Source organism: Epinephelus fuscoguttatus, linkage group LG23, assembly GCF_011397635.1.
Source record: "Epinephelus fuscoguttatus linkage group LG23, E.fuscoguttatus.final_Chr_v1".
Lineage (NCBI taxonomy): Eukaryota > Metazoa > Chordata > Actinopteri > Perciformes > Serranidae > Epinephelus > Epinephelus fuscoguttatus.
Genome location: NC_064774.1, coordinates 22,997,296 through 23,009,727, shown reverse-complemented (window position 1 = coordinate 23,009,727; position 12,432 = coordinate 22,997,296). Strand labels below are relative to the sequence as shown.

Below are 12,432 nucleotides of genomic sequence, written 5' to 3'. Positions count from 1 at the left end.
TGTGTTATTAAATGTAATGGGACAGTTATTTTAAAAATGAGACGCAAAAGTTTCTCAGAGAGTCGTTTTAAGTTTGTGGAGTAAATAATAACGGTGACAGATTAAGATGAGGAGATGTGGTATTGTTTTAACGAGCATTGTTGGCAATTTTCCTTTTAGAGTGTGCTATATAATTTCAGTAATTGCTAAATGATGAACTTGATTTAATTGAGGGGTGAAACGTCTTTGAGAATCTTAAACGTCACATCTGTTATCATACTGTAAATTAAATGTTTGATTTGTCTTGTCTGTCTGTGTTCCCTCTAGTTGCTGGATGGCATGGGAGCCCAGTATCGGGGCTTTTTACGGCCCAGTAGGATTCATCATCTTTGTAGACTGCATGTACTTCCTCAGCATCCTGCTCCAGTTGCGCCGCCACCCTGAACGCCGTTACGAGCTCAAGGAGCCGACCGAAGAGCAGCAGCATCTGGCTCCAGCCAACACAGAGGCAGGGCCAGATGGTCCCAGCAGCCACTGCCACCCCCTCACTCTCCAGCTCCAGCCTCACGAGGCATCATCCTCCATAGTGTCCGCTCCCCACGCCGTGCCACTGGCGGCCTTGGAGAATGAGCACACCTTCGCCGCTCAGCTGATGGGTGCTGCAGGGGCGTTAGGGCTGTATGCAGCCCTGTGGGTATTCGGGGCCATGGCTGTATCGCAGGACCACCCCTTTGACTTAGCATTCACCTGCCTGTTTGGGGTGGCCGCGCTGGCACTGGGGGCATTCATGGTGGCGCATCACTGTGTCAACAGGCAGGATATGAGGCGCTATTGGTCCCAGGCTTGTTGCTCTGGGAGACGAGCCTACTCCGCACAGGAGGATGTCCTTCTGCCACAGCCAGGCGTGGCAATGACATCCACAGCAGGATCTGCGAGCAAGGCAGATGGGGAGTCAACAAAGTGTGGCCACAGCAGTGCAGACTCTTCTTACACAAATAAGAGCGCCCCGAGCATGCGCCCCTCCGCCCACGGTAGCAAGCTGACCAATCTGCACGCAGAGGCTGCGCAGTGTAAGTCGGCATCGGCCCCGGTGACCGCCAACGGTGCAGCCCTTTTGGACAACAGCCTGACTGAACATTCACTAGACAATGAAATCAAAATGCACGTAGCACCAGTTGAGGTGCAGTTCCGCCCGATGAACAACATCAACAACCCAGCAGCTGCCACAAACGGACACACGGGCAGGCACCACAAAAACAGAGCACGTGCGCACAGGGCGAGTCGACTAACTGTGCTGCGAGAATACGCCTACGACGTCCCCACCAGCGTGGATGGTAGCGTGCAGAGCGCCCCACACAGGCGTCACCACCATTATGACGTAGCAGCACGCAACAGCCGACGGGCGGCCTACATGGCCTACAGAGAGCGGCATCAGAGCCAGATGCAGCAGGACAGCAGTGACAGCGCAAGCTTGCCACGCCGCTCCCGCTACGCAGACAAAGGAGGCGGCAGCACCCTGGGGAACGGGTCAGTGGTGACGGAGGAGAGTGAGCGGGCGACTCCTGCTGCAGAATCGAGCTCAAGTAAAGACTCTGGTCCTGTAGAGCAGCCCAGCGGCACAGAACTAGAAAGCCAGCCCAAGTCGTATGGGCTCAACCTTGTCACTCAAAATGGCGGCACACTTAAAGAGAATGGACAGGCAGTGCCTTTGATTAACACAGAGAGTACAGCCAGTATAAAGACCGGCTTGTGGAAACATGAAACTACCGTGTAGCGACAGTTTCCGTCCCAAAGACTGCATCGTCTAATGCTCTCGCCTTTAAACTGTGAAATGTCTTTTTTGGGTTGTATGTTAATTTCACGTACGATCAAACCATTACTGCCACTGAACTGTCTTTGTAGATATGTTTTTGTAAATGGTCTATTTTTATAACTGTTAATCAAGCCTTTTTATTCCGTTTTCAGAGTTCTGTATATAAATCTGCATGGTCTGAGCTGTGGCCCTGTGCATACCCTACCCTGGGAATATTTTTTTCCATTTTCTAGTTTGTCCCAACAATAATAAAAACAAAAAGTTCTGTTCACTTAATTGAAAGTTTTTATTCTTGTGATAACACCCACAATCTCCTCTTGGGTCTCCGCAGCCAGTGCAAAGGTGAGTCAGAGCTGTTTTGTTTCCAAGAATTACTCTTGCTGACAATATATGACAAGCTGGTAATTGGGTTTTTCACTGACCTTCAGGTGGCCTCAGGTTTTTTTTTTCCTCCACGGTGGAGCAGCACTTTAATTGCAACTGGCTGGTGGCTTTGGGCTCTATAGGTGTTTTCTCCCTGCCTGCTGGCAGATTTGATGAGCGCACTGTACATTCTGGGCTCCCGCTGACTTGATGCCCGGGCTGTGATTGACAGCTGACTCACAGGGCATGAGAAGAAAGAATAATGAGAGGAGTGTAGCTCCTGACTCCTCCACAGCCTACAGCTGAACTGGAGTCCCACTCACAGCTTGACATCCCTGTTGGGCAGAGAGCATATAACAGACATAAAGTATGATTCGACTGCTGAGTACTCTGGAGATGGATTAGTGTGAATGTTTCTGACATGGTGCTTGTGTCAACAGCCACGGGCAACTCAAGTTTGACGTCGAATCAGTTCTCAGCATTTGTAGGCTTTAAGGGTAGCTGAAGAGTAGTGGAAGAAGTACTTGCATCCTTTACATAAGTACAGTAAAATGGCGCGTGTGAAGGCTGTGGTCGTGCTGAAAAATATTCCCCCAATTCTCCACATTTAAGAAACGATCAGTAATCGCCGCCGACTGATCATCCCAGTCACAGAAGAAGCAGGAGGCTCCGATAGCTCCGATTTTTCATTAATGGCATATTAATAAAACACACATTTCACTCAGGCAAAGATATATTGCCCAGCCATCTTGGATGTGACAAATTATAATAAGACTTTTGAATTATGTAGAGAGCAGTTACGCCTTGATTAGTGGCGGCCTCACTGATTCCCTCGAGGCATGAAAGAGTGATCTTCAAATAATTGCCAAGGTTCTTTAGCGCTGCCATCTGTTACAAAGTTCATCTAAGGTTGTCAGCGAGGCAGGAATGACAATCGGAGGGTGTTTGTGCAGTGTGTGTGTGTGGGGGGGGGGAGCTCATCAAGGCAAATAAACTGATGGTATCTCCGCTGTAGGATCACAGAGACACCTTGGGCAGAAATCGATAATAAATTAAGATAAAACAAATTGAGTCATTTAGATCTTTTCTTAGTCTCATTCAGAAGTCTTTGGGTCAGATCAAACCTCCCAGAAATAATACATCAGAGAGTATACTCAAACAGCCAAAGCATCACTTGCTGTCTATTTTCAGATACAGTGACGATCCCTCCTTCCACTTTTCCACCCAGTTTCCACTTAGTGCGCTCTGTGGAGCATATCTGAGCTCTATTCCTTACCAGGAGGCCCAGGGACGACCAGCGTCAGACAAGTGATGTGTTGTTTACATTTTCCAATCGCTGCTCGTGGCGCCCAGAGGAAGCATCTGGCTCTGTTGTGGAAACTTGCCACTGGAATGAAGATTGATACTTTTTCGAGAGTGAAGCCATCTGACTGTGCTGATTGTAATTAGGTGGCTCTAGCTGTCCAGGGGAACCAAAATATTTTTTACCTGCGGTGTGTTAATCAGCCCAAAAACCTCCAAGGCCTGACATATAGATTAAAGCATTCATTAGCATCCAGGGTTTGTGATGATCACTGTCACTGTCAAGCAGCTGTCTGCACAGATAATTGTTGAATTTATGTAGTTTGGTAAGTTTATTTAAATATTTGCTAATGAGGCAGAGTCACATCAGTATGCAGGCTGTGTTTAAACTAAGGTCAGAGCTTTTGCAAATGTTTGAATTCAAGCACGTAACACTGAACGACTTTCTTTTCTAAGACAAATGACTACTAAGCACCAACTGCCAATTGATACTTTGGAATTATTAATAGTAATTGCGTTCTTTCATCAGAAACGTTTCATTCTTGCAGGATATACTTGCACATCATTCCCTCAAAAATAGCTTACTCACACTGTCACCAGAGCCAAAGGATGTGACAGTCTGCAAATTTGCATTTCTCCGATGCCAACTTGGTTTTTATGCTGATAATGCTAAAGAGGCATTTTGGGGAAACTAAATCAGAAAAAGAGAAACTTTTCTGTCCACGTTATGCATCTGATTCCAGTAAGTTGAAGGTGGAAAGCAATGAAATGACTAAAATTGAAGGTACACTGCAGGTTAGTTCAAAGAGAAGGGAAGGGGTTTCAAACTCCAGTCTTTAGTTGGTGTTTTCAGGGGGTAAACTCTTAAAGTGACCTTAGCTGTCCACTCATCAGCCACAACATTAAAACCACTGACAGGTGAAGCGAATAACAACAGTGCAGTGTTCCGCTGGCAAGTCTTGGGTCCTGGGCCTGGCATTCTTTTGATTGCCATCTACTTACCGTTACAAAGTACACCCCTCATGACAATGACCTTCTCCAGCGGCAGTAGCCCCCTGAGCTGGACACTGCACCATGCCACACTGCAAAAACTGCACAATGCCCAAAGGAATGCTACAAATTCCCTAGATCCCAATATGATCGAACATCCGTGGGACATGACGGCACCCCACCTTGCAATCCATAGGACTCAAAGGATCCTCCACTAACGCCTTGGTGCTAGACCCCACAAGACACTCTCAGAGGTTCTGCATCCATGCCTCTACAGGTCCTGGACCCCACCATGGATCAGACTTGGCTCTGACCTCTGAGCATGAACAAAGGACCTCTGGGGTACTGGCACATCCCACAGATGCTCAATCAGATTGGGATCGGGAAATTTGGAGTCCAAGTTGACACCTTGTGCTCTTGTCACTGTTACAGACTAAGTACGCCCCCTCGTGGCAACAGCACTTCTTAATGGCAGTGACCCAGCCAGCACCACAAACACTGTTGAGCAGAAGCCCGAGGAACATGAAGAAACTCAAGGCACTGACCACTGACCGTCTTTGGGACATGCCGGTCTCCCAGAGGTCCTGTGTCTATACCTTAAGAGGTCAAAGCCAAGTCACACAATGGGACCTCTCACCTGCAGAGGCATGGACCTCTGGGGGTGTCTAATTACCCAGATCCCAATCCGATCTAGCATCTGTGGGACATGCCGGTTCCCCGGAGGTCCTGTGTCGAAACCTCAACAGGTTGAAGCCAAGTCACACAATGGGGCCTCTCACCTGTAGAAGCATGGACCTCTGTTTGTGTCTGGCATCAGGGTGTTGGTGGCAGATACTTTGAATTCTATGGGTTGCGACGTGGAGTACCAGCACATCCCACGGATGCTCAGTCAGATCGGGATCTTGGGAATTTGGGCAGTTTTTGTGGTGTGGCATGCCGCAGTGTCCTGCTGTGGGGGTCATTGCCATTCTGGAGTGCAGTTGTCATGAGGGGTGTACTTAGTCTGTAACGGTGTTTGGGTGGATGGTGCGTGTCAAGTGGCATCCCCATGAATGCCAGGGCCTAAGGCTTCCTAGCAGAACATTGCCTTGTAATGACATGATCAATGCTGTTCACTTAAGCTTTAAGCGGTTTTAATGTTGTGGCTGATCGATGGAAATTGCTGATGGCCACCTCGATGTCAAAGGCGTGTCAAGTTGTCGTTATTTATTGTCCAGCTGGTGAAACACAGAACACATTTCCTCAGTGAAACAAATCCTAGTTCTGTGTCTGCGTCTTAAATGTGAAACAATTGAACTTGAATGGATTTTTTGTCTCTACTGCAGTTGGCCATGCTGTGTCCTTAAAGTTTAAACTCACATTTGACAGTTCCATGACTTCTCAAAGACAAAACCAGAAAGATACAGAGCCCATTACCTCTTTAAATTACATTGGTAAGTGTACATTAATGGCTTCTGAGATCGCCTTTATGACAGTCATTCTTGTGCCTGAATAAGACGAATGCTTTACCTTTCTGTCTTATTTCTTTCAAATTGATTAAGGTGTCTTGGCAGAAGATAGATAAGATAAATAATCTGCCTGTCAACGGTTGGAGAATACAACTCCACATCTCATTCTGTCAAATCACCCAAGACTGCTAAATCAGCTACGATTTTCACCTCATAATTGACTCTGATATTGTAGCGTGCCAAAGAAATAAAAGCGTAACCTGCAGTGCTTTTCAAACCCCTGCAATGTATGTGATGAAGATGTTGGGTTCATTTTTTCACTGTGCGTTTGAATTGAAGAGACGGGATTCTAATATGAGCAAAGTCTCCTCATTAAACACAGCGCAGAGACCTTGTGCAAACCAAAATATATCATGATTAAACTTTGGGCACTATCAGAGAGCAGGACAGAAATAGATGCTCATTTGGTGATCTCGAGGGAGAGGGCAGTGCGAAGAGAGGAGGGCTCGGCTACTGGTTTGATATCATTAGATCAGAATCACACTTGAGTGCGTGTGTGTGTGTGTACTGAAATAGTTTTCCAAAGTGCTTTCGAGTGATAATTCCTTTTTTGTTATCAGACTACCTGGACTTTAATTATATGTTAAAATAATATACTAATTGTCCACAAGTGTCATATCAAAGACCTCGACAGACTCACATAAATATGTTGCTGTTTTGCCTCCAAATTCTTCCTATAATTATCAGGAAAAATGAGGTTCAGTCACTCTCCAATGCCATTTCCCATCTTGTTTCGCAAAGTCACACACATACACACATCGCCATATAATGATGACATCAAGCCATCTGCAGAGCTCTCATCCCCATGTGTTGGTGGACCTGTGCTCTCATTAATGCCCTCACACTGCCATCCATCTACCTGTGCCAGTCTGTCTGAGCAGATTTTGGCTTCATCTTTCTGTCCAGGTGCTCTGTTATTTATAGCCTCCTCAAAAACAGTATCACTCATTGTTCATGGTGACAGTTGCAGACAGTAGCCACCTCACATACACACGTCTCAGAAATTGAAGGTTGTCTATTGGAATGCATCTGTCTTGTCTGAGCTATGTAGGGTTTGTGATAAGGTTTCAGACATATGTGGATGGAGGTTTCCAAATACTGAACAGTGTGAAGAGATTTTCTTTGACTTATCTGTGTTAAAGAGATTATTGTGGGCATACAAAAGCAATTTATTATAAAGTTACAGCAAAAGTAAAGCTAAAGTTTGACATTTTGGGAAATATCAATACCACTCTCATAACTGTTCATTAAATACAAGGCCATAGCCAGCCGGTTAGCTTAGCGTAGCACAAATGTGAAAACAGGATGAAAAGAGCACGGAAATATCCCATGCATAATTGTTATTTTAATGCTATATTTTTTGTGTGGGTCAAAAAAAAAACAAGACACAATATGTAAATTTGAGAGTTTTGTTTGGAATGCAGTAGAGGTGTGGACTCAGGTTACATGACCTGGACTCAAGTCAGACTCGAGTCACAAATTTGGTTGACTTTGGACCTGACTTAAAAAAAATAAAAAAAAACCTTGCAACTTGTTTTGGACTTTAACACCAATAACTCATGACTTTACTTAAACTTCAGCCTTTCAATTTTAAAAAAAAAGAACTTGATACCTTTCCATAAGTTGCCATAAGTTTTAAAAGTCCGACAGCATGCAGTCAGGCTACAGAAGAGAATCATGAAGAGCTAACGTATGCTAATGAGCACCAGAAAAAAATTACACGAAAGAAAATTACATTCACGTACAAACACTGGTCAACAAAAACCAACTTGCATTATGCAAAACATGCGTGTCAGAAATTATGAAGGAAGAAACGGAAAAACTTTGGTACCAGAACTCTGACATTTTAAGTTGCCTAAAGAACATAAAAGTTGAGGCTAATATAAACATAGTTAGGTAGCTAATGCTGAGCTAACATAAGCTCAACAGCTAACGTCAAGGAACTATATAGCAAACTTGTTTTAGCAAATAAATAATTTGTTGAAGAGCAAATTGTGACTTGTTTAGGACTCGGAACTCAAAGTTAAGGACTTGGGACTTGACTCGGGACTTGTCTCTCTTGACTTGGGACTTGAGAACAAAGACTTGAGACTTACTTGTGACTTGCAAAACAATGGCTTGGTTCCACCTCTGGTAAATAGATTTAGTTGTACTAAGCCAGACTAGCTGTTTTCTCCTGTTTCCAATCTTTGTGCTAAGCTAGGCTAAGCTAAGCTAAGCTAACCCACTGCTAGCTTCATATTTAACAGAAAAATATGACAACAGTATTGAGCTTCTCATCCAACTTTCCATAGGAAAACACACTAGCACACAAAATGTCAAACCTTAATGACAAGCTAATAGGTAATTAGATTTAACACACTTTAATAAAAGTAGAAAATGGATGCGACTACCGCGTCAGACTGTACAAGAAACTGCTGATATGCCCTGTAAAAGTGAGACGTTTTAACTTAAAAAAAGAAACACCATATTCTCCCCTCTACAAATGGAATCTTTAATTCATAAGCAATACAGCACACCCTTGCTGAATTTAATAAGCTCAGGCTTTTTACTGCTGTAGCCCTACTCGCTCTGGTATGACCTGTAGCTTACAGGGGCTAACATCAGCAAACTTTACATAGATATTACTGTGTAGTCAGTTCACTAACTTTATTGCTTCTCCCTGTAGCTACGACTGCTACACCACGTTGTAGCATTTATTATCAGCATTTATTAAAGTTAAACAGATTCGCTTAAAGGGCTAAACAAGTTTTATTGCAGTGCCGGGCAATAATCTCACAACAGTTTTCAGATTTGATTAAACGCTTTGAATAGAAAGATGCTCACAGGGCATAAAGACAATACATCAAACATCAGGCAAGCTGCTGTTTATATGCACCTTTCACCTCGACCAACACTTGTCTTTACTAGTTTATACAGCTCTTGGACTCCTTTTTATTTTCATAAATCTGCTAGCACCTGGTTCATACTTTCTTTTGCATCTGCTGCATATAATTCATGCATATTCCAGAAATAAGTATGTCTAAAAATATACACCGAGGTTCAAAGTGGCTACTTGCTCCAACGCGCACATCAAAATCGTTTAAGGAAGAAGCTCTTGTTTTTTTTGAGGTGTCAGCAATTTCCCATAATACCAGCTGAGTAAATCGCCTCCTGTTTCATGATTAGTCTAAAGCTGTCTATTGTGTTCGACTGAACTGAGTGTGTGTTTTACAGTGAGACACAAAACTCTATCCTTTGTGGTATTCTTGGGAGGCAGTGAAACAATCCTTTGCAGACTCTCCTTCTTCGCTGCCATGAAACAGATGTGCTATGTTGTTAAAAATGTTCTAATCTTCAAAATAGCTGACAGTTGTCTTGGCTTGCTAAGAGGAGGTCTGATTTATTTTGGGTTTATCTTTTCATCGTGGGCTTTATTGTCAGCTGTAGCGGGCTTTTTTCATTGTGTGGCTACAGTATGTGCGGAAAATCTCCTGGCCTGTTTACAGACACACTGTTCTGTCAAGTAGCTGACATATTGTTTATACTGCAGTTTGCCTGCATGCAAGATAGAAAAAGAAACATTTTGAATACTGTGCATTGAATGTGTGTGATTCCTCTGCTGTCAGTGGCCTATGTGTGCATTTGTCTGCAGACTCCCATTTTATCAGGCAGCATCCCAAAGTGATTTAACTTGGCGCAGAATTATGTAACTGTCTAAACTGTCTGTGGTGAGTTGGGAGAGTGGAGTGGAGAGAGTTATGATGAAAACACTGTTAAAGACCCATGGTGGTCCCTGAGCCACACTTTGGGAACCACTGCTTAAAAGTTTAATGCAGCCTATGGCATGCCAAACAAACCACACTGTGAGTCACTTTTCAAACATATAATAAAGACCGCAAGTAAGGATAATTATCACTATGAATTCATCTGCTTTTATATATTGTTTTCCTCTTGAATCTCAGTGGATGACTTCATGGGCCTACCAGGCACAGGTCCAGGGGCCCAAACTGTCAGGGGCCCCCCTAGCCTTCACTTGCTAAACATCAAATGTCAAATTAACACATACTGACCATGGATGTATAAACGGATCTGGATACAGCATTGGCCCTGATCATTGCTATGAAAGTTGGTAAGTGGTGCATGAAGCCAAAGTGCGGCCCATAGAGCACATTAGAGACTTCCACCAGCCGAGCCGCCTACTTCTGGTTTAGCGCTCTATTAACTTGAAGAGCCATAAAATGATTAAATCATGCAGCTCTTCCAGACTTTCCAAATGTTATCAGACCAAATAGATTAAACCCTGATCGCGAAATGTGTAATTTCACAGGGGTTGTGGCGCTCAAAAAAAAAATGTATCCACTGATTTACAGATGGCTATTTTGCCATGTAAATCAATAGGAAAATGTCTTTTTGGGCTGGAGGGCATCACATATTGATGTAACTGAAACTTTGCTAAGTTCAGCCCCTCAAGTACAGACTGTCTAATCATAGCATAGCATCTGTCAGCTCCGACAAGGATCCGGTTCCTTCATTTTCAGGCTGGTGTGGTGGATTTCAAATTAAATGTTGTGCCTGGGGAATGTTGTGTATTAATGATACTCGTTACCTGGAGAGGATGGAAGGAGATATACATTTCTGCCCTGCTCCAAAAGCAAAATCGAACCCTGCACATTGTGGGGTTAGACAGCTAGCTAGCTAGCTACTGAAGGTATAGCCTTTTGAATGTATACACATGCTACTTTTGCTTTTCAGTTTGGCTTTAGCTTCTTACTATCTTTGTCTTTGTAAACTTTTTTTTGCTGCTGAGCCATTTTGACATCATGGATATATCTTTCAACCACATATTGTAGACCCCTCTGTCTGTGTCTAACTGAAGTTGCTTTTTCCACGAATTTTATAAAGTTGCTTCAGGGCGTGTGGTTTGACAGTGTGGGTTTCATGCTCGCACCAAGAGCTTGATGGGCCATCACAAAGAGCCAGCTATAATTTTTTGCCACTATGAAACTTGACTTTGAGAAGTTGACGCACTTCCTGGGGAGTCTGGTCTCCCTATGAAGTGTTCAAAATAGAACGTTTAGGCAGTGACTTGTGGCGTCAGAAAGCAACGAAAAAAGGCTTCCTTTAATGTCAGCATGATACACGGCGGGTTGCCAGTATAGTTTAAGGGTGCCTGGTGGCGTCAGGGGGAAATTCGGCAAGACAAGGTCGAAAGTTAAGGCAGTGAAAGTCCAACAGAGGGATGGTGGATGGGTCCAACAAACACGACATTCACGCGAGAGAGCGGTGTTCGTGTCCCTTAAGATTCTAAAACCAAACCCTGTTCTTTTTACCTAAACCTAACCACGTGTTTTTGTTGCCTAAACCTAACTATGTGTGTTTGTTGTTGAAGGGAAAAAAAAAAGTCATTTCGTGGTGTTGTACTGGCGTAGTGCATAACTTGAAAGAGACTGTATGTGAACGTTAAATTTCCTGTGAAAACTAAAGTGTATTTTGAAAGAAGACAATGCATGTAACAGGCAGAGCTTTACATGATGTCCCAGAACATCAACAACCAACACGGCCAGGGTACCTTGCACGTTGTACGTAGACGTGGAAATCCATGACCACACGTCAAAATGTGACGAGGTCGGAGCGAGAATGTGTTGTCCTGGGGGCCTTGTAACGACCAGGAAGAGACTCAAAATGACCACAAAGAGACACAAAGCCACCCCAGCATCTGTGTTTCTTGCTCCTTTGTTGGAGAGGTGGTGGGGCCCTTTGCTAATCTGTGCCCAGGCACCCATTATCTCATTATCCGCCCATGCTCCATATTAATTGATTAATCTCTTTAAAAGGTCACTTTTGCTCAGCAACCATCCAAAGCCCAAGAACATGAAATTTGCAATAATGCAAAACAGAGGAGCACTTTTCAACAGCAAATATTTTGTAATTTTCTTCATAAATTATAAACAATTAATCAGTAAATCTATCTGAATTGTTAGTGGAAGATTAAATGACTAATCGTTTCAGCAATACATACCATAATTCATGAAACACTGAGACCACACAGACACACCATCCCCACCATGCGCGCTTCCGCCGCTGGTGCACGAGCAGGGCTCCCGCGCTGCTTCACGGTGTTTAAGTTGGGAGTTGAATGAGCAGCAACTAGTACCAGCCATTGACAAGTCGGTGCCGACGAGCTCCCGTGGCCGAGACGAGGCTCTTACGACTAAACTAAAAGTCCACCGTCGGAAAAACTATGGACACAAAGAAAGTGGAGACCATTTCTGGCCGGGTGGATGCTGCTGTTTCTTCACCTGGTAGGACAGTGGTCGCATGTTTTGGCGTTTCCGATAATTGGGTGATTAACGGTTGTTCTGCTGTGCGTGGAGAAAACGTCAGGCAAAACTTCAGGTAGAAAAATGACAAATTAATGTTGCCTTGCTTTTTGGTCGAAAATATCGACTGGGTACAGTGAAAATAAGTTTTTAATGTGATTACAGGATTCCTCTT

At 44.0% G+C, this 12,432-nt stretch overlaps 2 protein-coding genes across 5 annotated transcripts in view; both read left to right on the top strand.

Annotated features, from left to right (window-relative positions):
• adgra3 (adhesion G protein-coupled receptor A3) overlaps positions 1–2,068 on the top strand; it is a 34,366-nt gene extending 32,298 nt beyond the window's left edge. The window contains exon 19 of the mRNA XM_049567900.1: positions 307–2,068. Coding sequence (XP_049423857.1) covers positions 307–1,753 — 1,447 coding nt within the window. The 3' untranslated portion in view covers positions 1,754–2,068. The remainder of the gene's footprint in view (positions 1–306) is intronic.
• Positions 2,069–12,039: 9,971 nt separating this feature from the next.
• The window catches only part of kcnip4a (potassium voltage-gated channel interacting protein 4a), a 172,484-nt gene continuing 172,091 nt past the window's right edge, over positions 12,040–12,432 (top strand). For 2 of the 4 annotated variants that reach the window (XR_007448563.1, XM_049567793.1), the window contains exon 1: positions 12,040–12,239. Coding sequence is in view for 2 of the 4 variants with exons in the window: in XM_049567793.1 (XP_049423750.1) it covers positions 12,179–12,239 (61 nt within the window). In the remaining 2 variants the exon portion in view is untranslated. The remainder of the gene's footprint in view (positions 12,240–12,432) is intronic. The other 2 variants (XM_049567797.1, XM_049567794.1) reach the window with 2 other exon arrangements.